At 35.3% G+C, this 25395-nt stretch overlaps 1 protein-coding gene across 1 annotated transcript in view; it reads left to right on the top strand.

Moving 5' to 3' along the window:
- The first annotated feature begins 7451 nt into the window (after window positions 1-7451).
- Window positions 7452-25395, top strand: part of LOC127875252 (uncharacterized) — a 29632-nt gene continuing 11688 nt past the window's right edge. Inside the window, exon 1 of the mRNA XM_052420213.1 lies at window positions 7452-7984. Coding sequence (XP_052276173.1) covers window positions 7647-7984 — 338 coding nt within the window. The 5' untranslated portion in view covers window positions 7452-7646. The remainder of the gene's footprint in view (window positions 7985-25395) is intronic.

Raw genomic sequence — 25395 nt, forward strand, 5'->3', positions numbered from 1 at the left:
ATCACGCGTTGGGTGTCTAAAAGCCAAGATGGCTGGTAATTAGGTACAAGTCCACTCTTTACGGAGACTCTGGAGAGGGACGTAGTGTTACGATTGGTGCCTATCGTATAATCAAAGCGTTGGAGGCACTGACTTGCTGTTGTATAATCTTAGACGCAACTCAGTTTTCAAAATTATGTTGTAGCTTTTTATGTCGCAAGTTTGCAATGACCACAACCCATTTAAATTTATAAAGAGTATGTCTTAAAGCACAGGTTGAGATGTGTTGTTTTTCAAATCATTGATACAGCTAGTCAGTGACCAGGCTTATATTATTTAACATGCATTAAGCCCCGTTTTCCCTGAAAGCAGCCAATATGTACAGATTTCAATGATAAATTCTAGACTGGCAAATGTTGGGTCATCCTTAAAAAAATTGTTTGTTTGGCATAACCCGACCCCGGTAAATTTGGGTGGGTAGGTAGGAAGGGATTTAAAAAAAATAAAAAAATTCTGACATTAAACTCCGAAATATGCCAAACTGAAAGGTAATTATCAAATAAGTCTTCTGCCTCGGGAAAGATTTGTCTGCACTGTCCGTATCGCCGCACGTGTATTCGTAAGTCTATTTTTTCTATAAAGAACTTCTAAAATATAATATATTCGACGAAAAATACTTTATCTGAAAACGACAGTCCCAAAAATTGTACGCATTTTGCACATGAAATAAAATGTGCATATCGTTTGACTACAGAAAATGAAAACAAGAAACTTAGCAAATACGTAATTAATATACTATTTGGTTGACATATTACTTTACAATAGCATAGTTTGTGAGTAAAAAAACAACAAACTAATTATAACATTTTAATTTCAATCAAAAACAGAAAGGTGCAACATCTTTGACATGTAACTAATTATTTAATTATCATCCTTTAATTCAGATCAATAGTCGGTAAAATTTGTAAAGTGATCAGCTTAAAAATAATTTATTGAGTGTTACCCTTCTTTTCATTTGCTTATTTTTTATACGACTTTTGCCATCGGTCGTTATATTGTAGGCAGACGACAATATTAACTGTGTATTCCATTATCTGCGCATAAATGACACAATGCTACCTGATAGCGAACTCGATGTTGATTGGCCAGCTACCATATGCGCTTCAAATTGTTCATGGAAACAAACAGAAAAATAGTTTTAAAAAACACCTGGATTAAAATGGCAAATGTTTATAAAGAAATTAAACGAGATTTAAGCATATTCGCAAATTATATTTTTCTTGAGCCAAATTCGCTATTCTTTCGCAAATGGCGAACGACAGCGCGAGCCCTGTAATAGTGAGCATTTATCCCAATAATAACACGTTCGCAATGCTCGCGCTGCCGTTTGCCATTTGAGTCATTTGCGAAAATATTGAGACTTTGGCACAAGAACAGTCAAAATTGCAAAAATCTAGTAAAATTTCGTTGACAACATCCGCCATTTTAATCCGGACTGTTTTTCTATATTTGTCTCTTTGTTTCAATGAAAGTGTTTGCAATTTGAACAGTTAACGAAACCCGGTCTGTACCCGTTTAGACACTGCTTGACCTTATTGTTAATGAAGTGCAAATGGTAGCTGGCCTATCAGCATTGAGCTCGCTTACACCTGACATGACGTTGTCGAATGAAACGTGAGAACGGGTGGAGCTATCGGATAATATTGGGTCATTCATGCGCAGATGTTGTATAATTTGAATACACATTTAATATCGCCGTCTGCCTCCAAAATAGCGACCGGTCGGAAAGACGTATAAAAGAGATAAGCGAATGAAACAAAAACATGACAATACCCGTCAATTAATATTTCTAAGCTGACCACTTTTTATATTTCCACTGAATATTTACCGATCTGAATTAAAGAGTGCTAATTAAATAATTAGTTATATGGCGATAATATTACACATCTCTGCCGATTGCGGAATTGAATTGAACGGTGATCAGTAATTGATTTGTTTTTTTACTCCCAAACTATCCTGAACGACAGCAGCGTATTTTAATTAAAGGGATACAAGAAAAAACAAGAGCGGTTTAATTGTATTTAAAGTCTAATTAATCGGATATGCATATGTTAAATAAATAGGCGACTCAAATTAATACCGGTACGCGTTTTGTTCATTGCTATTCTAGATATCCTTGAAAGAGCATTCAACTAAATGAAGCAAATAACCGAAAATGATAAAAAGCCGAAAGGAAAAAATTAGCGGAAAGAATTTTCAGCGAGCAAAAAAAAATTCAGTCGGGCCGATTTTAGTGGGTCGGTCGGGTTATGCCAAACAAAAGAATTTTTAAGATTGGCCTTGTCTTACAAGCTGTTATATACTTTTGAATACATACACACTATGTAGTGTACCAATAGGGACTATAAACAGGCAGATGCGGTGGTTAGAGCAGACACTCATTGCCAAGCATTCGTTGTCTCCTTAATTTTACTGCAGTTATCTACACAGGCAGTCACGGGTTACGGTTCCTAGCGTACTTAACGCAGACTGACTTGCACAATTGCCTCTACATTATTTGTGAGCTTAAAACGTCCACAAATAAAAATGGTTTAATTAAACCAGAATTTCTCTCATCAGAGAGATGGACTTTCATTTTTGCAGAATAAACATTCACATATTCTTAAGGAATTTAGTTATTTTAAACTATATGTGACTTAATTGGTTTCAAAAAATTTTGTACTGTTTAGATTTAGTACCATACAGTGCCTTCTAATCATATAACTTCTGAACTGGTTTTAACATGTATGAACTCAAACATTACTGGTTATTTAATAAGTTCATCATCTTTAACATATGGTCAATATTTTCATGGATGGTTTATACATTTACAGGCTCTGTATTTTTGTTATTCATTTACAAAATACAGTTCAAATTAGTACACTTTTGATTAAGGTAGTATTTACAGGCTGGATGCATCATGCATATGTTTGTATGGGTTTTGTATTTTGTTTGATCATTGATATTTTAAACACATAACAAAAAGTATGCCATTGTGACAAGCCAGTATTTGCATCTATGGTTATACTATATTTATGTAAGGCTTGTTGAAAAGCATGTTCTCTGGAGGGACTGGGCAGGCCAGTTGTCATTATATGGTTTGCAACCTTGTTAATACTGACTGTCACATTTTTGTCCAGTCTTATTAAAACTTGCTCATAATATTTGTTCAAACAATATTTTGGCTGAGGTTCCATATTGCTTTTGTTCCAACAAAAAACATGTCAAACGCGATATGGCAGTTTTCCTTTATATGTGTTCAGTTAATTAATGTTAACATTCTTAAAATCACTTTTTTTTCCAAATCAGCATTAAACTTGATCAGAACTTTTGTTATAATAACATGTCAACCAAGTGCAAAACTGGCACTGGTTAAACGGAAAAGCATAAAGCCACATTTATGACAAAAGCAAATGAAACTGTTCAAAACAGTTCACTTCCTTCGGGTCTCAGGTGAGCGACCCAGTGCCTTCGTCTTGTTAACTTGTTAGCATAGATGCCAAATGTATCATCCAATATTGATGAAATTCTAGACAAATAACAAATCTGGGTCTCATCCGTGCAAAAACAAGGTTACCAGATCAATTCTTTAAACACATTTGGTACTACTCTAAAAGCCATATTAAATAATCAATCCAGATGGAATTTGATCATAATGTTTATCTTGAAAATATCTGGGTCATGTTTTAATCTGCGAACCATGCAGTGAGTTAACAAATTTGGTTAGTATATCAATTCATAGAAAAAAAAAGTTACTTCAATAGTAGTCACATTTATCTTTCAATCTTGATGAAGGATAGTCAAAATGTTAATCTTAACATGTTCTTGGATGAGTATGAACCTGGGTAACATACATAAAATAACTAGGTCACCGGGTCGAATCTTATGAACTTGATTGCATGTGTTGGTATTAAAAATCACAAAACATAGCAGAAGTGTTTTTTGATTGACGTTTGTGTACATGCAATGTTTTTTCTTGGTACTTTAATTGTATGAAACAGAATAATAAAGTAGCCTTATTAAGGAACCTGTTTGTTGCAGTCATTTACTGGATTATATGAAATGAAATAGGCAGGCAATGTATATTTATACAATACATAGTTTGCACAAGTTTGAATTTAGATCACTTGCATCCAAAAACAAGGTCACCAGGTCAAATATTGGAAAAAACCTTGCATCCTCTCTAATAGATAGTTATGCATCTTTTGAAACATAGTAAAAATATATATTCTGTACAACATTAAGGTCGAGTTAATATTGATCATAATGTGTCTTAAAACTAGGTTACCAGGTACAATGTCATTTTAACAGTGGTACCAGTCTAGAGACCAGATTTATTACTCAGTCTTGACAAAACTTGATCTTAATGTGTATCTTGACAATATTTAGACCATGTCCGAATCTAGATCACATACGTCTGTGAAATTGGTTACCAGGTTAAATTTGGTGAAACTAGTATGGTAACTTAATAATCGCTGATGCCCTAGAATATCTAAAAAAACTATATCAAGTGAATAATATCTAAAAATAAATATATCAAGTGGACCCCCTATTAACGAAATCAAAAGTATATAGCATTGAACTTGAAAATACAAATACATTACAGCTTAGTTTCTTAACAAAATATTCAAAAATCCTATTATTAAATGATACACATATCTATTTGTGTGGCTGTTATTGCAATTGTAATTTCTATTTATTATCGTTGTCAATCGCACCGTCATGACCTTGATTACTGCAATGAAACCAGATTATTTTACAACTATATTCTGTAGCAGGTAGGTTATGTACAAAGTTTTCTGAACCTACTGTCCTGTACAAAGTTGACTAGTTGTGCGAAGACTGTAACGTTATTCACACACATAAATTCCTGTCAATGAAATTGCATTACAATTTTCACCACAAAATATGTTAAATGGTAAATGCAGTGTGTTTTATTCATCAAAACATAAAACAAGCATAATGTTTACCGGTAAACATGAATGTGAGCAAAAAATATTGCAGTCATGTTTCAGGCAATATTTTGACGATATAATTGAATTTGTAAGAATTACTAAGTGTGTTCTATTTTAGTAAAGGGGTCAGTGTGCCCAGTGTGTCATACAAATCAACCCAAAGCTTTGATACACATGTACAATAATATTAACTGCTTTTTGTACTAAAATTGTGCAACCTTTATCTGTATATCATATGTAAGGGCAAAGTACAAATAGTTTAATCACCCCATGTTCTATAAATGGAAAACCATTTGATAAAGTCTGATACTATTTACATTATCTTACATTCACTTCACCTTTATAAATGATCTCGTGGTAAAACGACCTGACATGGATAAACAGGTTAACTGTTAGAACATCCACAGGACATTTTGGGTTATTGTCCTCATAATCGTAGAAACATATTAGTTCAGATTGTTGACGTTAAATATTTATCTCAAACTAAGATAACTTCAATATTGTATTGAATTTATCAGCTTAGTATAAAGTCTTTGTACTGTGATTAACACATACAAGAAAAGCATAGCATGTGTGCAACTGCAAATGAAATCATCCTAAATAAATGAACATGTAGAATACAATTAACCCTTTACCAAATAGATATGTATTTTGACGCATGTGTAGTCCCTCAGAAAGAAATTTAATTTAAATCAAACCATTCTAATTAGATTCAAAATTTAAAGGCTTCATGTTCAATGGAGCCCTTGGTAAAAAAAAATTGACCATTCCCCAAGAATCACATTTTGTGTATGGATTTATTTAGCATAATAACTTCTTCTGTTAAACCACAATGTCTACAGCGTTGATATTTTGTATGTGAAATCCAAATGTGTTCCACTAAAAAGACTGTTCTAGATATTTTCCCCAGGTTTCTGAAGTGGAAATGCTTCATTTTCACATAATTGATATAGACCTACATACATGTAGTTGAATTATTTTTAAAATCATCTCTACAAGCCAAGTGAAAGGTGTAATATTTGGCATGTAACATCATATAGTGTTCCTGTACTTAGTTTGATTAAATCATTACTTAGGGTTCAAATTGACCATGTCTGTAGTTGTCTACACTGAAATATTTCATAATGTACATGTATATCGTAGCATAACAACTTAACCCTTTGCATGCTGGGAAATTTGTCATCTGCTAAAATGTCGTCTGCAGAATTTCTAAAATTAGCATTTTCTTCGATTTTGTTCAAAGAATACTATCAGAATAGCAAACAGTTTGAATACTGATGAGACGCCACATTATGTGGCGTCTCATCTGGATCCAACCTGTTGGCAAAGTCCTTCAAAATTCGGTTCCAGCAGTGAAAGAGTTAACATACACAAAGCACACACATTTAATGTGGTATGTGATGTCAGATATTTTTTTTGGTCCTTGATAAAAAACTGTTCAACACATGCCCCTGGGGTAAAATTTGGCCATGCCCCATTACACAGGTAAGCGATCAATGCCATTCTTTTCCCTCTTGTTTCAAAAAATAAATAAATATAACGATGTTCCTTTTTAAATGTCTGCTTGAAAAGAGAGAATATGTATTGCTTAAATAATTTTTATGGTTAGTGAAAAATGATGTTGTTATACCCCTTAAAGCAACTGTAATCCTTTAGTTCTTAAACAATTTAAACAGCTTTATGGAAAACAAATTAATGTTCTTTGGTTGAACAAGTTTCTATGATGTTTTAAAACTTATCAATATTCCGCACAAAATTTTAAATAGCTCAGGAAATGAGATACATGTATATGCATCTTTTGACGATTTAAAAACCTAAAAATTATTCAGCGTTGCAACGCGAAACGATTGAATAATTTGGAGAGTTCTTTATTTATATTTTGTGTTTATGTTGGTTTGTATTGTGCTGTATTATGCTGTTTTGTACTGTTTGGGCAATCGGTCACTTGCAATAAATAAAGGACCAACTAATTGTTTATAATGAGAATTCAATACTGCTCCAGCAGCTGGAGTTTCACTTCTTTATATTCTGTTGTTGTCGTTAAAATTTGTTAAACTACGAAGATTGCTTATATAAAGTATAAAATACGCATCCTATGTATGCTTGGTAGGATAGCTCAGGTGGCTAATTCGTTTTTACTTCAGGATTCTGGTGGTCACTGGTTCGAGCCCTGCTGCGTGCTACTTTTTTGTTCCTTTTTTAAATTTTATTTTTGATTTTTTACTGGAGCTTTTAAAATTTAATTTTTACATTTATCAATATAAAGCATTTAATGACAAACTTCAAAATATGCCAAAATCTGTGAAAAGGCCCCTTTAAGTCAGTTTAAATTAGCAGTTTATGCAACGCACTTCTTACAATATCATTCCAGTAGGTTTAAAGTAAAGTAACACTCACTGTACATGTTGTCACGTGACAGTTTACATCATGACGAAGTGAGGCTTATCACTAGCCCCACAAAACTGTGCCGCAAAGAGCTTTTCAGATTAAACGTTAAACAATGTTTTACAAGTTCACATGCAATTTTCTGAGTCATGTTAAAAGAGTTAAATCTTGTTCAAATGTAAATAGTATATAATATATATGTATGTATATTATGTTCTATACTGATGCAGGTTTGTTTGTAATTATAGTGTCAGAAAGTGACTTTGTTAAAACCAGTTAATTTATAAAATGGCAACAAGTTTTCAGTCTTCAGTTGAGCTGGATTCGCATGAAGTGAAGGACTATATTTGTAATGCCTGTGAAGACAAGAATACTGTTGAGACCAGTGCTGATTTCTATTGTAAACAGTGTGAACGGTTTTATTGTGGAGGCTGTATTGATCCACATGGTAAAGCCTTGGCTAAACATACTACATTTGGAAGGGAAGAAATAGATAAATGGCCAGTTTCAAAAAAGGTGGTGGATTTTCTACAAACTTGTGATGTTCATAAGGACCATAAAATTGACCAATTCTGCAACCTGCACAAACAGCTGTGCTGCCCTCAGTGTGTATCTGATCAACACAGGTATGTAACTCTTCAGTTGTTTAGTTATTATTACAAAATGATTAAAAAAATATTATTTACAAAAAGTTAGGCTTTTGAACCTATACTCATCACGATGTAAATCCAAAGAAAGAGTCGTTAATTCAAAGTTCATGTTCATTTTCAAACCCACTAACGGGTCTTTAAATTAAGAATTATTATATATGCCTATATAGGGAGATATATTTAAATGTTGAAACTCATCATTTCAAACAACGAAAAAAATGTCAGAAGTATTGATGACTTAAACATTTTTCTGTGAAATGATGTTTTTATGCCCCCTTTCGAAGAAGAGGGGGTATATTGCTTTGCACATGTCGGGTCACTAGGTCAAAGGTCATGGTGACCTGAAATAGTAAAATAGTTTTTGGATGATAACTTAAGAACGCATACGCAGCCAACAGGGCGAACTCTGAACAATATAACTGAAGCAACTGGTCTGTAATCCTAAATCTATAATTATCAGTCCAATGAAACATCATCATTTGAGTAAAATAAAGTGGATCAGTAAAAATATTATCAGAATATGAGATTTTTTTGTATATTTGGTATATTAAATATTGTGTTAATGTTTAATTTCAAGTTAAAAGATTATGAAGAGCCAAAATTATGTCCAGCTCGGACATTGAAAACTTACTTGTCATTAACCAAGTATCTTGGAAAAGATGTTCAATTTTTCATTATGTATTTTACTTATTAGTCAGTTTATTCTAATACGTTAGAAAGATGGCTTAAACAGGTTTTATTTATGGCAGGTATTAATTTTAACACATGTAGGCATCAGTTTCGGCAGCTGCCATGGTTGGATGTAAAACTTCTGAGATTTTCATAACTGCAGATTGGTCTATTGCTAAGAAGTTCTATTTACCAGATATGGGTGATGGCATTAATCAACAAAATAGTACATTATTTAGTGAAGCTGTATTGTCTTGCAGACATTAATTTTCTGTTCTGGTTGGATACCTAAGTAATATCTTATTATTTTCAGATACTTAATTTATAACTGGTATTTATATTGCTCCAGAACTTTCTAAGTGGAGATCAGTATTACATTATTCATGGCCAGGTTACTTGTATTATGGTTGTTTGTTAGAAAGGATTGAAACTGCGTTTTTATATCAAACCTTATATGCTATATTATTATAGATAATATGGATGTAATATTGATATATATGTGGTAATACTTGCATATGGTATATATGTTTACATTATTATGTAGACATTCATTAAATTATGCATTATGACGCATACATTTGATAAAACTGAGTAATTGTCTGTTCTATTTATGTTGTCGTCTTTAAATATGCTTGTATATTGAAGGCTGGAGGCCTTATGAAAATAATGGACCCCCCATCCAAGCACTTGTGTGATGGATGGGGTATTATTGGAAATAAGGCCGGAGGCCGAAAATATACAAGCACCCACACTTGAATGGAAGAATTATGTTCTTATGTGCCCACCCTTTGTAGATTAAGAACCATATTGAATGTTTGAGTAGTTAACGACAACATAAAATCTGACTTTAGCCTATGAGTTTCCATGTGCAAGGTGCAGTATTTATATAGCTGTGGTCACGTGTGAATTCGTCACAAAATTTCATTTTGTACTTTTGAGTAGCGAAATAGACTGGTCACTGGAGTGATATGCTTGTATATTTTCGGCCTCCGGCCTTATTTCCAATAATGCCCTCCATCCCCATCCATCACACAACTGCTTGGATGGGGGGTCCATTTTAGAGCATGGTTAATGTTATGTATTACTGTTTCCCCTAAAATATCATAACTTCAAGGAAAATTTGCGATTTTAAACATTTTTTTTTATTTTGTAAATTAACCAAAGCATGAAAAGGCCCCTTTAAAACATGGCCACTAGGACGCGGGGCATTTTTAATAATATGGCCATATATGGCTATAGTAAAACCTTGTTAACACTCTACTCTTAACTCAAGAGGCCACTTTTATTGTCCGAATTCATGAAAATTAGTCAGAAAAATAGTACCAATGATATCTTGGAAGAGTTTAAAAATGATTCCGATTGGTTATAAAACATGGCCCCCAGAGGGCGGAGCATTTTTTCTTATATGGCTATTGTAAAACCTTGTTTACACTCTAAAGATCACATGTAATGTCTATCAATCATGAAAACAAAAAATGTGTCCAAATGTTATTTTGAACGAGTCTAAAAATTGTTAAAGTTGGTTGCAAAACATGGCCGCCAGGGGGCGGGGCATTTTTTATTATATAGCTAAATATAGCTTTAGTAAAACCTTGTTAACAATCTTGAAGCCACATTTAATGTCCAATCTTCATGAAACTTAGTCACAAGATTTATCCCAATGATATCTTGGATGAGTTCAAAAAATGATTACGGTTGGTTGAAAAACATAGTCCCCAGGAAGCAGGGCATATGGCCTTTTATTGCTAAAGTAAAATCTTGTCAACACTCTAGAGGCCACCTTTATTGTCTGATCATCATGAATATTAGCCAGAAGATTTGTCTCAATGATATCTTGGACCAGTTTGAAAATGGTTCCAGTTCGTTGAAAAACATGACCATCACGGGGCGGATCATTTTTCATTATATGGCTATGTATGGCTATAGTAAAACCTAGTTAACACTCTTGAAGCCAGATTTACTGTCCGTTCTTCATGAAACTTGGTCAGGTGATTGGTTTAAGGGTCCTATGCCTTGTTATAAAGAGAAATGTAGGTGATTGGTTTAAGAGCCATATGTATTGTCAAAAATGGTAGTGCAGGTGATTGGTTTAAGAGCCCTATGGATTTAGTGTAGGTGATTGTCTTAATGGCCCTATGAATTATTAAAAAGAGTAGTTCATGTGATATGTTTAAGAGTCTGATGGCTTGTTATACAGAGTAGTGCATGTGATTTGTTTAAGAGCCCTATGTACTGTTATAAAGAGTAGAGCAGATGATTGCCTTAAGGACCCTATGAATTGTTAGAAAGACTAGTACATGCGATTGATTTAAGGGCCGTATGTATTGGTATAAAAAGTATTGCAGATGATTGCCTTTAGGACCCTATGAATTGTTAGAAAGACTAGTACATGCGATTGATTTAAGGGCCATATATTTGTTATAAAGAGTAGTGCAGATGATTGCCTTAAGGACACTACGAATTGTTAGAAAGACGAGTACATGCGATTGATTTAAGGGCCCTATCGATTGTTATAAAGAGTAGAGCAGGTGGTTACTTTAAGGCCCCTATTGATTGTGTATATTGTTTTACTTGACGTCTGTCTGTAAACCAGTCTGAATGTCGGTAGACCAGTTTGTTTCCGATCAATAACTTGTCAATCAATTGACCGATTGGTTTGATACTTCACATGTGCTGTGGGTTCGACAGTATTTGACCTTTATTGAAATTGGGATCACTATGTCAAAGGTCAAGGTCACTATAACACTAAGTGTGAAAATCGTTTCAGATCAATAACTCGTCAACAAATTTACTGATTGGCTTGATACTTCACATGTGCATTGGCCTTGGACATTAGATGACCCCTAGCAATATTGGGTTCACTAGGTCAAAGGTCAAGTTCACTATGATACAAAGAGTGAAAATGGTTACCGATCAATAGCTTATCAATTATTAGCTCTACTGGCCGAAGGCCTGAAGAACTTATGTCATGGAAGGGTTTTTGTCATTTTCATCCTTTTCAAACTTGTTCAGTGTCTTTATATTAATGAGGACTCGAACCCTGTTGAAAATGGGTTACATCAAAGTTAAAAGTCCATAATTATCTCCCCTTGAGTTTGAGGAAATTGTGAAATAAGGCTTGTTTGCGCAATAAAGTCCACAGTTTTCATCCAATTATTTCCCAACTTGCACAGTGTCTTTATCTGAATGATGAGTCAAACCCTATTGAAAATGAGCAATATCGGAGTTATCGGAGTCCAGAATTATCTCCGCTTGAATTGGAGAAAAAAAAAAAAAATTCAGTTTTTTAGCTCCACTGGCCAAAAGCCAGCGGGGCTTATGTCATGGTCCTGTGTCTGTCGCGTGTGCGTGCGTGCGTCCGTGCGTGCGTGCGTTAACTTTTTCTTTAAACATCTTCTTCTCCTAAACTACTGGTCCAATTCTGATGAAATTTCTCAGGAATGTTCCTGTGGTGAACCTCTTTCAAATTTGTTCAAATTATGACCCTGGGGTCAAATTTGACTTTTCCCCTGGGGGTAAAAAAATTGAAAATTTGCTTATATAAGGCCTATTTTGTGCAAACTTTATAAATCTTCTTGTCAAGAACCATTGGGCCTAGGGCTACCAAACTTGGTATGTAGTGACATATTATAGTCCTCTACCAAGTTTGTTCAAATTATGCCCCTGGGGTGAAATTTTACCCTGCCCCGGGGGGTCAAAAAATTGAAAATGTGCTTATATAAGGCCTTTTTGTGCAAACTTTAAAAATCTTCTTGTCCATAACGGTATGGCGTAGGGCTACCAAATTTGGTATGTAGTGACATCTTATAGTCTTCTACCAAGTTTGTTCAAATTATGCCCCTGGGGTCAAATTTGACCCTGCCCCGGGGGGTTAAAAAATTGAAAATTTGCTATATAAGGCCTATTTTGTGCAAACATTAAAAATCTTCTTGTCCATAACCATTGGGCCTAGGGCTACCAAATTTGCTATGTAGTGACATCTTATAGTTTTCTACCAAGTTTGTTCAAACTATGCCCCTGGGGTCAAATTTGAACCTGCCCCAGGGGGGTAAAAATTGAAAATTTGCTTACATGAGGCCTATTTTGTGCAAACTTTAAAAATCTTCTTGTCCATAACCATTGGGCCTAGGGCTACCAAATTTTCTATGTAGTGACATCTTATAGTCTTCTACCAAGTTTGTTCAAATTATGCCCCTGGGGTCACATTTGACCCTGCCCGGGGGGGGTAAAAAAATTGAACATTTGCTTATATAAGGCCTATTTTGTGAAAACTTTAAAAAATCTTCTCGTCCATAACCATTGGGCCAAGGGCTACCAAATTTGGTATGAAGTGACATCTTATTGTCCTTTACCAAGTTTGTTCAAATTAAGCCCCTGGGGTCAAATTTGACCCTGCCCCGGGGGGTCAAAAAATTGAAAATTTGCTTATATAAGGCCTATTTTGTGAAAACTTTAAAAATCTTCTTGTCCATAACCATTGGGCCTAGGGCTACCAAATTTGGTATGTAGTGACATCTAATAGTCCTCTACCAAGTTTGTTCAAATTATGCCCCTCGGGTCAAATTTGACCCCGCCCTGGGGGGTCAAAAAATCGAAAATTTGCTTATATAAGTTCTATTTTGTGCAAACTTTAAAAATCTTCTTGTCCATAACCGTATGGCATAGGGCTATCAAATTTGGTATGTAATGACATCTTATAGTCCTCTACCAAGTTTGTTCAAATTAAGCCCCTGGGATCAAATTTGACCGTTCCCCAGGGGTCACAAAATTGAACATATGCTTATATTGGGCCCATTTTGTGCAAACTATAAAAATCTTCTTGTCCATAACCATTGGGCCTATTTCTATCAAATTTGGTAGGTAGTGACATCTAATAGTTCTCTACTTAGTTTTTAGCTCCACTGGCCAAAGGCCAGCGGGGCTTATGTCATGGTCCTGTGTCCGTCGTGTGTGCGTGCGTCCGTGTGTGCGTGCGTGCGTTAATTTTTTCTTTAAACATCTTCTTCTCCTAAACCACTGGTTTAATTCTGATGAAATTTTTCAGGAATGTTCCTGTGGTGAACCTCTTTCAAATTTGTTCAAATTATGCCCCTGGGGTCAAATTTGACTTTGCCCCTGGGGGTAAAAAAATTGAAAATTTGCTTATATAAGGCCTATTTTGTGCAAACTTTATAAATCTTCTTGTCAAGAACCATTGGGCCTAGGGCTACCAAACTTGGTATGTAGTGACATATTATAGTCCTCTACCAAGTTTGTTCAAATTATGCCCCTGGGGTGAAATTTTACCCTGCCCCGGGGGGTCAAAAAATTGAAAATGTGCTTATATAAGGCCTTTTTGTGCAAACTTTAAAAATCTTCTTGTCCATAACGGTATGGCGTAGGGCTACCAAATTTGGTATGTAGTGACATCTTATAGTCTTCCACCAAGTTTGTTCAAATTATGCCCCTGGGGTCAAATTTGACCCTGCCCCGGGGGGTTAAAAAATTGAAAATTTGCTATTTAAGGCCTATTTTGTGCAAACATTAAAAATCTTCTTGTCCATAACCATTGGGCCTAGGGCTACCAAATTTGCTATGTAGTGACATCTTATAGTTTTCTACCAAGTTTGTTCAAACTATGCCCCTGGGGTCAAATTTGAACCTGCCCTGGGGGGTTAAAAAATTGAAAATTCGTTATATAAGGCCTATTTTGTGCAAACTTTAAAAATCTTCTTGTCCATAACCATTTGGCCTAGGGCTACCAAATTTTCTATGTAGTGACATCTTATAGTCCTCTAGCAAGTTTGTTCAAATTATGCCTCTGGGGTCAAATTTGACCCTGCCCCGGGGGGAGGGGGGGGTTAAAAAATAGAAAATTTGCTTATGTAAGGCCTACTTTGTGCAAACTTTAAAAATCTTTTTAACCATAACCATTGGGCCTAGGGCTACCAAATTTGCTATGTAGTGACATCTTATAGTTTTCTACTAAGTTTGTTCAAACTATGCCCCTGGGGTCAAATTTGAACCTTCCCCGGGGGGTTAAAAAATTGAATTTTTTTTATATAAGGCCTATTTTGTGCAAACTTTAAAAATCTTCTTGTCCATAACCATTTGGCCTAGGGCTACCAAATTTTCTATGTAGTGACATCTTATAGTCCTCTACCAAGTTTGTTCAAATTATGCCTCTGGGGTCAAATTTGACCCTGCCCCGGGGGGGGGGGGGGGGGGGTTAAAAAATAGAAAATTTGCTTATGTAAGGCCTACTTTGTGCAAACTTTAAAAATCTTTTTAACCATAACCATTGGGCCTAGGGCTACCAAATTTGCTATGTAGTGACATCTTATAGTCTTCTACCAAGTTTGTTCAAATTATGCCCCTGGGGTCAAATTTGACCCTGCCCCGGGTGGTCAAAAAATTGAACATTTGCTTATATAAGGCCTATTTTGTGAAAACTTTAAAAATCTTCTTGTCCATAACTGTATGGCGTAGGGCAATCAAATTTGGTATGTAGTGACATCTTATAGTTTTCTACCAAGTGCGTTCAAATTAAGCCCCTGGGGTCAAATTTGACCCTGCCCCGGGGTGGTCAAAAAATTGAAAATTTGCTTATATAAGGCCTATTTTGTGAAAACTTTAAAAATCTTCTTGTCCATAACCATTGGGCCTAGGGCTACCAAATTTGGTATGTAGTGACATCTAATAGTCCTCTACCAAGTTTGTTCAAATTATGCACCTGGGGTCAAATTTGACCCCGCCCTGGGGGGTCAAAAAATCGAAAATTTGCTTATATAAGTCCTTTTTTGTGCAAACTTTAAAAATCTTCTAGTCCATAACTGTATGGCATAGGGCTACCAAATTTGGTATGTAATGACATCTTATAGTCCTCTACCAAGTTTGTTCAAATTAAGCCCCTGGGATCAAATTTGACCGTTCCCCAGGGGTCACAAAATTGAACATATGCTTATATTGGGCCCATTTTGTGCAAACTATAAAAATCTTCTTGTCCATAACAATTGGGCCTATTATTATCAAATTTGGTAGGTAGTGACATCTTATAGTTCTCTACTTAGTTTTTTCAAATAATGTCCCTGGGAACAAATTTGACCTTGCCTCAGGGGTCACAAAAATGAACATATGCTTAAATAAGGCCTATTTTGTGCAAACTTCAAAAATCTTGTTCTTAATTATAGAGCCTAGGGCTACTAAATTTTGGTATGTAGTGATATCTAATAGTCCTCTACCAAATATGTTCAAATTATTCCCCTGGGCTCAAATTTGACCCGGCCCTGGGACTTTGTGCAAACTTTAAATTAAAAATTTTGGCATTTCCATTGGGCCTAGTGTTACCACATTTGCTATGTAGTGACATTGAATAGTTCTCTACTTTGTTTGTTCAAATTATGCCCCTGGGGTCAAATTTGACCCTGCCCCAGGTGTCACAAAAATGAACTTATGCTTATATATAGTGTATTTTGTGCAAACTTTAAAAATCTCCTTGTCCATAACTGTAGGGCCTAGGGCTACCAAATTCGGTATGTAGTGACATCTAATAGTTCTCTACTAAGGTTGTTCATATTATGCCTTTGTGGTCCAATTTGACCATGCCCAGGGGGTCACAAAATGAACATGTGCTTAAAGAAGGCCTATTTTGTATAAATTTTAAAAATCTTGTTGTTCCTAACTGTATGGCTCAGGGCTATCAAATTGGGTATGTTGTGATATCTTATAGTTCTCTACCAAGTTTGTTCAAATTAAGCCCCTGGGATCAAATTTGACAGTTCCCAAGGGGTCACAAAATTGAACATATGCGTATATTGGGCCTATTTTGTACAAACTTTAAAAATCTTCTTTTCCATTACCATTGGGGCTATTTGTACCAAACTTGGTATGTATTAAAATCTTAAAGTTGTCTACCAAGTTTTTTTCAAATTATGCCCCTGGGGTCAAATTTGACGCTGCCCCGGGGTCAAAAGAATGAACATATGCTTAAATAAGGCCTATTTTGTGCAATCTAAAAATCTTCTTGTTAATAATTATAGAGCCTAGGGCTACTAAATTTGTTATGTAGTGACACAATTCCCAAAATGAATCTTAAATTTTATTTTTTTATTAATGATTAAAAACAAGCACTTCTGGACCTGTTCTTTAAGACACACTATTTATAAATCTGAATGGGTTGTTTTCATTTTAAACTTAAAAATAAAAAGCTATAACATAATTTTTAAAACTGAGTTGCGTCTGAAGTACAACAGCGAACACCTTAAGTGCCTTCAGCGCTTTGATTACGCATGTGCATAATCGGTGGTCGTAAGCGCGGGAAAGGTTTTGCGGGATACAACAGCCGACATTTTGTGAAGCGGACGGTTCCAAAATTCAACAAGAAAATGGCAATGAAGAGGAAAGCGGAAGATGTGACTTTAACTGGGTACATTTCAAACGTTAGCCCTGTGAAGCTTTCTTCGAACAAAAAAAACAAGGTTAGTGAAATCCATGTTCGTGCAATTATCTACATTAGTCATTAAGTCTGATCTACACACGCGCGAACAATGGAAAATTTCCTTGAGGATAATTCTTTGTCACTAATTGTAATGTATCCGTGACCATTTGTGTGTGTGAACAATTCGAGTCATAATTACGTGTGTAACAATATGCAAACATTTTATGTCGCCGGATAATGTTAAGGCTCCTTTGTGCAAAACGATGTGGGCTTATTCGGCCAAAAACAATAGACCAGTTCACGTGTGACGTCACGCGCACCTGCGTGTTTACATGTGGTTAATTTGGAAGGCAAAAGAAAGACAATCAGTGGGGAGAAATAGAGCGTGTTCAGTTTTTATGTAAACTAATATATTAAGATTTTTATTTTTCAACATTCCAACAAGTTGTTCTACGTTACTGTAACAAATGAGATAGAAAACAATCAATAAATAGATCAATTTCAAACATACAACATATTAAAATTAAGCATAATGGTATTTGTCTCGGAAAACAGACACGTTGACACTTTAAATGAACATTTTCAGCCTCGTTCTGAAATAAGACGAGTCATGTGATTTCTAAAAATAGCAACAGCTGTAGCATTGTGAAACTGGTCTATTAGACACATAGAGCAGAAACATAGCAGTCAGATATAAGTAGGTAAAGGGTTGATTAACCATTAATTGATGGCACATTTCACACTTAAGCTGTAAACTTTTTGATATATACCTAATCAGCAATCACCAATCAAATAAAGATCAAATACTAATAATCTTTATATTCATGATTATTTACCACACATTGATGTTGTCTTTTAAAAAGATGTCGACATGTTACAGATTTGGTGGCATTATTTTGTTTTGTAAAGAAAAGAGTTGTTCAGTCTGGTAATATGTACAAGTTTACCAGACGACGGTTCTGTAATATTTTTGTGACTGTCCTGTAATATATTTGTAACTTTCGGAAAGACTGCAATATCCATAAGCATCCTTATCTGCACATCATAAAAGCAACGATCAACAAAATAAAAAATTGGAGTACCGAAATGGTAATCATTGCTCTTCTGTATTAGAAACAGCAATTTTGATACACACAAATGCCAATCACACACCTTGTGTTGCTGATGTTAAAATAGTCTCTGAGCTATTCTTATAGTTTTTGTATTTTTTAGATTCTTCACTGCACAGTTGCAAACAGAGAAAACGGAAATCCAAAAGGTTGTGTGCTTCTGCCTCGAAAAACATGAGACGTTCAAAGGGGAGAAATTATGGACAAGCCATTTCAGATAATTAATGCGAAAGTCCAACCTGATGGACAAGGAACTACTACTATCAAATGTTTCAAAGAGGCAACTCTGTTGTCGTCAAACTAGGGTTTCAGAAGACCTACAAGAAACATTTAGACTTTGAGGCACGCCAAGAAGTCAGCCGATTGGGAAATATTGAAGAATACCAAATGGTAATATTGCCTTTATATTTTTATTCTCTCCTTAAAAAAAATTGGTGGAGCATATAGTTACCGCTTTGTGCTTACATTTGTGTCTCTGTCTATCTGTGTACAACTCTTGCCCTGGCTATTTTTCTGCAACTTGTGCCTGGAAGTCGATGAAACTTCATGGGAAGCTTCACTACCAAATAGAAATACAAATATTATCATCAGGTTCTTGGTTGACAAAGTTTCAGAATTTTCACATCGCTATGGCCTTTTGAAATTTTCATTAATTGTAGATAGAGTGCAATTTTTGTGCAGGGCCTCCGCTGTCGGTTGCTTAATTCACCAATTGAATATGTTTAAGAAATGGCAAATAAAAATGAGTTTGGCAAAAGAACAAAGATCTTGGATGTAAACTTGGCTATGTTTTTGTTTTTCTGTCCGTCCGTCCGGAGCCACATGTTGGAAGTGGTTTTGATAGATTTCATTGAAACTTGGTATGAGTATAGATATATATATATATGGAAAACAGGATGATGCAAGCCAAATGGCATTGTACACCATCTGTTAATAACCGAGTTATGGCCCTTTTAACAAACACAATTTAGAACTTGCACAATGCTTAACATACACACTTTCCTGTTATTCTGCACCCATGAAGAAACGCACTTTCTTCAGCGGGCATATCAAATTGAACAAATTTGCTTGTTTATTCCAGGTGACGGTGCACATCAAAGTTGTTTCCCTTCCAGAAACGCATTCAGAGGTTAATACACAGTATGGGAAGAAAGACATTTATTCTGCGAGAGAAGCAGATTCTTCTGATCACAAAAGCCTCACAATATGGAGCAAAGAAATTTATAGACAGCTTAAAGTTGATGAATTCTACGTTTTGACCAACTTAAGAAGCAAGATGTACGACGGTAATTTGACATTAAATACCACTAGTTCAACGACAGTCACATGTGCTACTCCATTGCCAACAGTGGTTAACATTGAACGGGAAGTTGTCAACAAAAGTTCAGTCCTTGCTGACTTGGAAAATGTCCAAGTGAAAAAAACACTTATTTGCAAAAAGTGTTCCAAAAGTGTACAGGAAGTTAACTTCGCTGATCCAACTTTCCTTTGCCCATCGTGTTTGTATAAGCAAAACACAACCAGCATCTCAGTAGATATCCAAATTTCGGCAAATATGGAGGGAAATTAGCAGAAGCTGACCATAAAATCAAAGGTCCTTGAAGAATTTGTCAACATGATTGAAAAGCAGGAGCTGTTGAAAGACATAGATGCACTTGGAGACTTTCTACTCTTGAATGGTCCATTCCTATTTGTCTTTGATGGACATGGAAATGTTTCGAAGATGGAGCATCCAGAAGTTTTATAATGCATTTATACAAGCATAACATTTCCATCAATTTTTTATTAAAAGGGCCATTTACAAGATAATAGAACTTCGGTATGTGAACAGATTGTATGTACTGTCATGGATTGGTTTCAGGTCTCTGTGACCAAAGGAACTTGAAAGTCTGCCAGTGAGAATGTCAGCCTCATGATAAACGACATATTAAAGAACCAATAACTATCGACACAATCTAAATATGCACCCATGCACATCAGATATTTTAGTTTCTGTTAAGAAAATTGCAATTTTGTGTGTTCGATAAGCTGTCTTAAATGCAGAAAGTATGAATGTACAAGATGATAAGGGTCAACATTTAAAATTTAATTTGGAACAAAAATTTGTTTTTGAAACAACGTGGAAAATTTCGTGTTGTTTTTTAGCTCACCTTAGTACAACGTGCTCATTGTGAGCTTTTGTGATTGCCTTTTGTCCGTCGTCCGTTGGCTGTGTCAACATTTTGCCTTGTGAACACTCTAGAGGCCACACTTATTGTCCTATCTTCATGAAGCCATAATGTTAAAGAAAGATAACCTGTACATATTTTCTAATAATTAACTAATCGTTAACTCCCTTGTTTAAACCTGGGACTTCTTTCATCAAATGTGGTGAACATAAAGACAGTAGTTTGCATTCAATTTAATAAACCTATGTCATAAAATAACTGTACCTGTACTTATGCAATGTAGAGCCTTATGTATGATCTTTTCTGATAAGCCAAGTTAACCTACCGTGTTTTGGTGTATTTAGCAGACTACAGTGCTATAAAACTTTTTCCATGGCAACCATGTTATTTGGCATTTTTTAAATTAGAAAGACTCTTGATTAAAATAACTTTTGGAAAATCTTCTTAATTTTTACATTCGAGACACTGGAGTTTTCCACTCTTCATCAATTGTGTTCTTTTGATTAATTGAGACTTATTTTATAAACTAAATTTTAAGCAACTTCTAACAGTAACTAATATTGATATCAGTTTTTTTACAGATTGTGAACTTCTTTTTACATACATTAAGGTATTTGCTGTATTTGTTCATGTTTAACGATGCATAGATTCTTTAGACTAATGTTAGTTATTTTCATTAAAGCTGCTTTGGTTTTCACTTATAGATTAATTCTTTCATTGTATTCAGGCGTATCTGACTGGACGCCTTAAGTAAATTGAATTACAACCAGTAAGAGTGTTAGAAATAAGCAATCTTTAATTACACTCGACACATATTTCCGTATCACATAAGTGACAATCTTTATGAGCATATTTTTTGCTCGTGGTGAACTTTTGTTATCACCTTTTTTCAATTGTCTGTATTCCGTTTGTCATGGATATTTTCCTTTTTAACACTGTAGAGGTTGCATTTATTGTTGTATCTTCATGAAAATTTGTCAGAAGTTTTGTCCCAATAATATCTTGGACGAGTTCAAAAATGGTTCCGTCCACTTCACAAAATGTCGGCTGTTGTTTCCCGCGAAACCTTTCCCGCGCTAGGCCTAGGATCATGAAACTTCATAGGTACATTGATCATGACTGGCAGATGACCCCTGTTGATTTTGAGGTCACTAGGTCAAAGGTCAAGGTCATGATGACCCGAAATAGTAACATGGTTTCTGGTTGACAACTCAAGAACGCATACGCCTAGGATCATGAAACTTCATAGGTAGATTGATCATGACTCGCAGATGACCCCTATTGATTTTGAGGTCACTAGGTCAAAGGTCAAGGTCATGGTGACCCGAAAGTAAAATGGTTTTCAGATGATAACTCAAGAACGCATATGCCTACGATCATGAAACTTCATGGGTAGATTGATCATGACTCGCAGATGACCCCTATTGATTTTGAGGTCACTAGGTCAAAGGTCACGATGACCCGAAATAGTTAAATGGTTTCCGGATGATAACTCAAGAACGCTTATGCCTAGGATCATGAAAATTCATAGGTACATTGATTGGAAATCTTTATCAACTTTAAATATGGGTCAATTTGCTGCGACACGGATCAGTCTGTAGATATTTATTGCATGTAGTTAATTTGATAGTTTTTATTTTTATTTTTAGTGATTTCGTTTGTTGTAAGTCAGGCAACCTTTGTTAAAATTTTATGTAAAACCTTGTATTCCTAGCTCTTCTGAGCATATTTTGGTCGAGGTCTACAATCTAAACTAATGTTTATTTCCATCCTTGTGCATTTTATCCTTGCATTACTTTTTCAGAACTGGTCCATCTTGGTGGCTCTAAAAAAAACTTTATGAAATTTCTCGAAACATTTGCAAATGGGCTTTCTTAGATACTTCCCTTGGGTTTCGAAAATTTCTATTAAATAACAATTTTCCCATTTATTTTTCTGTGGCTTTCAATTGCAGTAAGAGGTACCATGCATAACTAAACTGCAGGTATTGGTACCTTAAAACTCTGATTAAAATATTGTAAGGGTAATGAAAGCCTGTTGTTTATTTTGCTAGTTTCAGTCCGTTGTAGATCAGGCAATCTTTTGTTTGCTTTGTTTTAGGAAAAATGTTTATTGTTTTGTTTGACCACATGTTTGTTCTTGTTTTTTAGCTCACCTGAGCGATAGCTCAGGGTCAGCTATTGTGATCACTCACCGTCCGGCGTCCGTCCGGCCGTCTGTCTGTAAACAATTTGTAAACATCTTCTTCTACTAAACCATTGAGCTGATTTCAACTAAATTTCATGTGGAGCATCCCTAGGTCATGGGACAAAAGAATTGTTAAAAAAAATTTGATCACATAACCAAGATGGCCGCCATGACCATATATGGTAAAAACCTTAAAAAATCTTCTTGTCAGAAACCGCTCATCAGATTTAAAAAAAATTTCACAGGGATGACCTTTGAAGGCTCCCCTGAAAACGTTGTTCAAAGAAATTTGATTCGTCAAAAAACATGGCCCCAGGAGCTCGTTGAACTTTGCATGTTTATTCGTTTTTGCCTATTTTGTGAAAACTTTCAAAAGTCTTCCACATTTTTTGTCCGATCTTCTTCTACTAAACCATTGAGCCAATTTCAACTAAATTTCATGTGGAGCATCCCTAGGTCATGGGACAAAAGAATTGTTAAAAAAAATGTGATCACATAACCAAGATGGCCACCATGACCATATATGGTAAAAACCTTAAAAAATCTTCTTGTCAGAAACCGCTCATCAGATTTTCAAAAAAATTCACAGGGATGACCTTTGAAGGCTCCCCTGAAAAAGTTGTTCAAAGAAATTTGATTCGTCAAAAAACATGGCCGCAGGAGCTCGTTGAACTTTGCATGTTTATTCGTTTTTGCCTATTTTGTGAAAACTTACAAAAATCTTCCACATTTTTTGTCCGATCCTTTCCAAATTTGCACAGTGTCTTTATATCAATAAGGACACCAACCCTACAAAAAATGAGCATTATTGGTCTGTGAAGTACAGAATTACCTCCCCTTGAAAATGGTGTTTATGCAATAAAGTCCAAATTTTTCATCCAATTCTTTCCAAACTTGCACAGTGTCTTCATATCAATGGAAACCCGAGCCCTGTCGAAAATGAGCAACATCGGACCATTAAGTCCAGAATTATCTCCTTGAGATGGCAGATTTAGAAATAATTATAGTGTACTCTTTTTTTCCAATTAATAGTGCTATTAGAGTAAAGGATTTGCTGGCTACAGGCCAGGTTTCTCTGACACGATTCTCTTCTGATGGCTTTGCTGCAGACCACATAAACCCTTAACCCAGAACAGTTAATTCTTTCTGCAAATGTTTGTGACTGTGGAAATCATTGAAATAAAAGGAGAAATTGCTGAAATTAGCATTTTCTCCTTTCATCACAATGCTTCCTACCCTATTAAATCAGTTTCTTCATATTCCATTATAATTTAATTTGTCGTCTGCAACCTCTTTCAATTTGGAAAAGGGTTAACTACCAGAAATCAATTAATGCTGTAGTTTTGTTGATAAGAAATTATTTTTCCTTTAAAATGGGAGGTGATAGGTGAGCGATTCAGGGCCAATGTGGCCCTTGTTTACGTTATTTTTCATAAAATGCTTGTTTTATAATTTTGACCAGGTTTTCCAAAGAAAAGTTTTGGTTATAAAATAGGTGAATGCCAGCAATGTGTGGAAACATTTCTTCCTTGGAGAAACTTTTACATTTCTCTACAGATTTGAATGAATCTTCTACAAACCTATTGTCAACAAGGGCACCGGCACATATTTAAGGATTTTATTATTTGGTCAAGGTCACAAAAGCTAAAAATATATTAATTTTGAAAATAATGTTATAAGTCCAACTTTTTTGTTACAACAGCTTTGGATGATTTCACTAAGATAATAACCATTGTTCATAAAGAACAAGGTTTTGTGTTTAGGTCAAATTTATTTGAGGATGCTTTTCATAAGCTGAATTTGATAGCGTCTTGTTCCCTTTGATCAAGGTCAAGATTTATTTTGCTTTAAGTAGAACTATCTACTTTTCTTTATAGAACCATTATTATGCCCCTCTTCGAAGAAGAGGGGGTATATTGTTTTGCACATGTCGGTATGTATGTATGTATGTCCCTCCACCAAATGGTTGTCAGATGATAACTCAAGAACATTTAGGCCTAGGATCATGAAACTTCATAGGTACATTGATCATGACTGGCAGATGAACCCTATTGATTTTCAGGTCACTAGGTCAAAGGTCAAGGTCACGGTGACCCAAAATAGTAAAATGGATTTCGGATGAAAACTCAAGAACGCATATGCCTAGAATCATGAAATTTCATAGGTACATTGATCATGACTCTCAGATGACCCCTATTGATTTTGAGGTCACTAAGTCAAAGGTCAAGATCACACTGACTTGAAATAGTAAAATGGTTTTCGGATGATAACTCGAGGACGCCTACGCCTAGGATCATGAAATTTCATAGGTACGTTGATCATGACTTGCACATGATCCCTATTGATTTTGAGGTCACTAGGTCAAAGGTCAAGGTCACAGTGACCTGAAATAGTAAAATGGTTTTAGGATGATAACTTAAGAACCCTTACGCCTATGTTTATGAAACTTCATAGGTACATTGATCATGACTTGCAGATGACCCCTAGGTCAAGGTCACAGTGACAAAAAACGTATTCACACAATGGCTGCCACTACAACTGACAGCCCAAATGTGGGGCACGCATGTTTTACAAACAGCCCTTAGATTTGGTCAATAGATTCTTCTCATTTCTACACTTCATCAAGTCTATGCAATACTATCCTATGTGGTGGTAATTTCATGGCACCATACTATTGGACTTTCTTGTAACGTGTTTTGTGCTGTGCGCAGTATATTTTAACAGCCGCTCCAAACTGCAATCATATTAAAGTAAGAATGTTTAAATCGTTTCGAATAACTTTAATTTGATAATTATTCGGCTTGCACATACGTTATTGAAATTATCGCACCGAACCGT

This window comes from Dreissena polymorpha, chromosome 1, assembly GCF_020536995.1.
Source record: "Dreissena polymorpha isolate Duluth1 chromosome 1, UMN_Dpol_1.0, whole genome shotgun sequence".
Classification (NCBI taxonomy): domain Eukaryota; kingdom Metazoa; phylum Mollusca; class Bivalvia; order Myida; family Dreissenidae; genus Dreissena; species Dreissena polymorpha.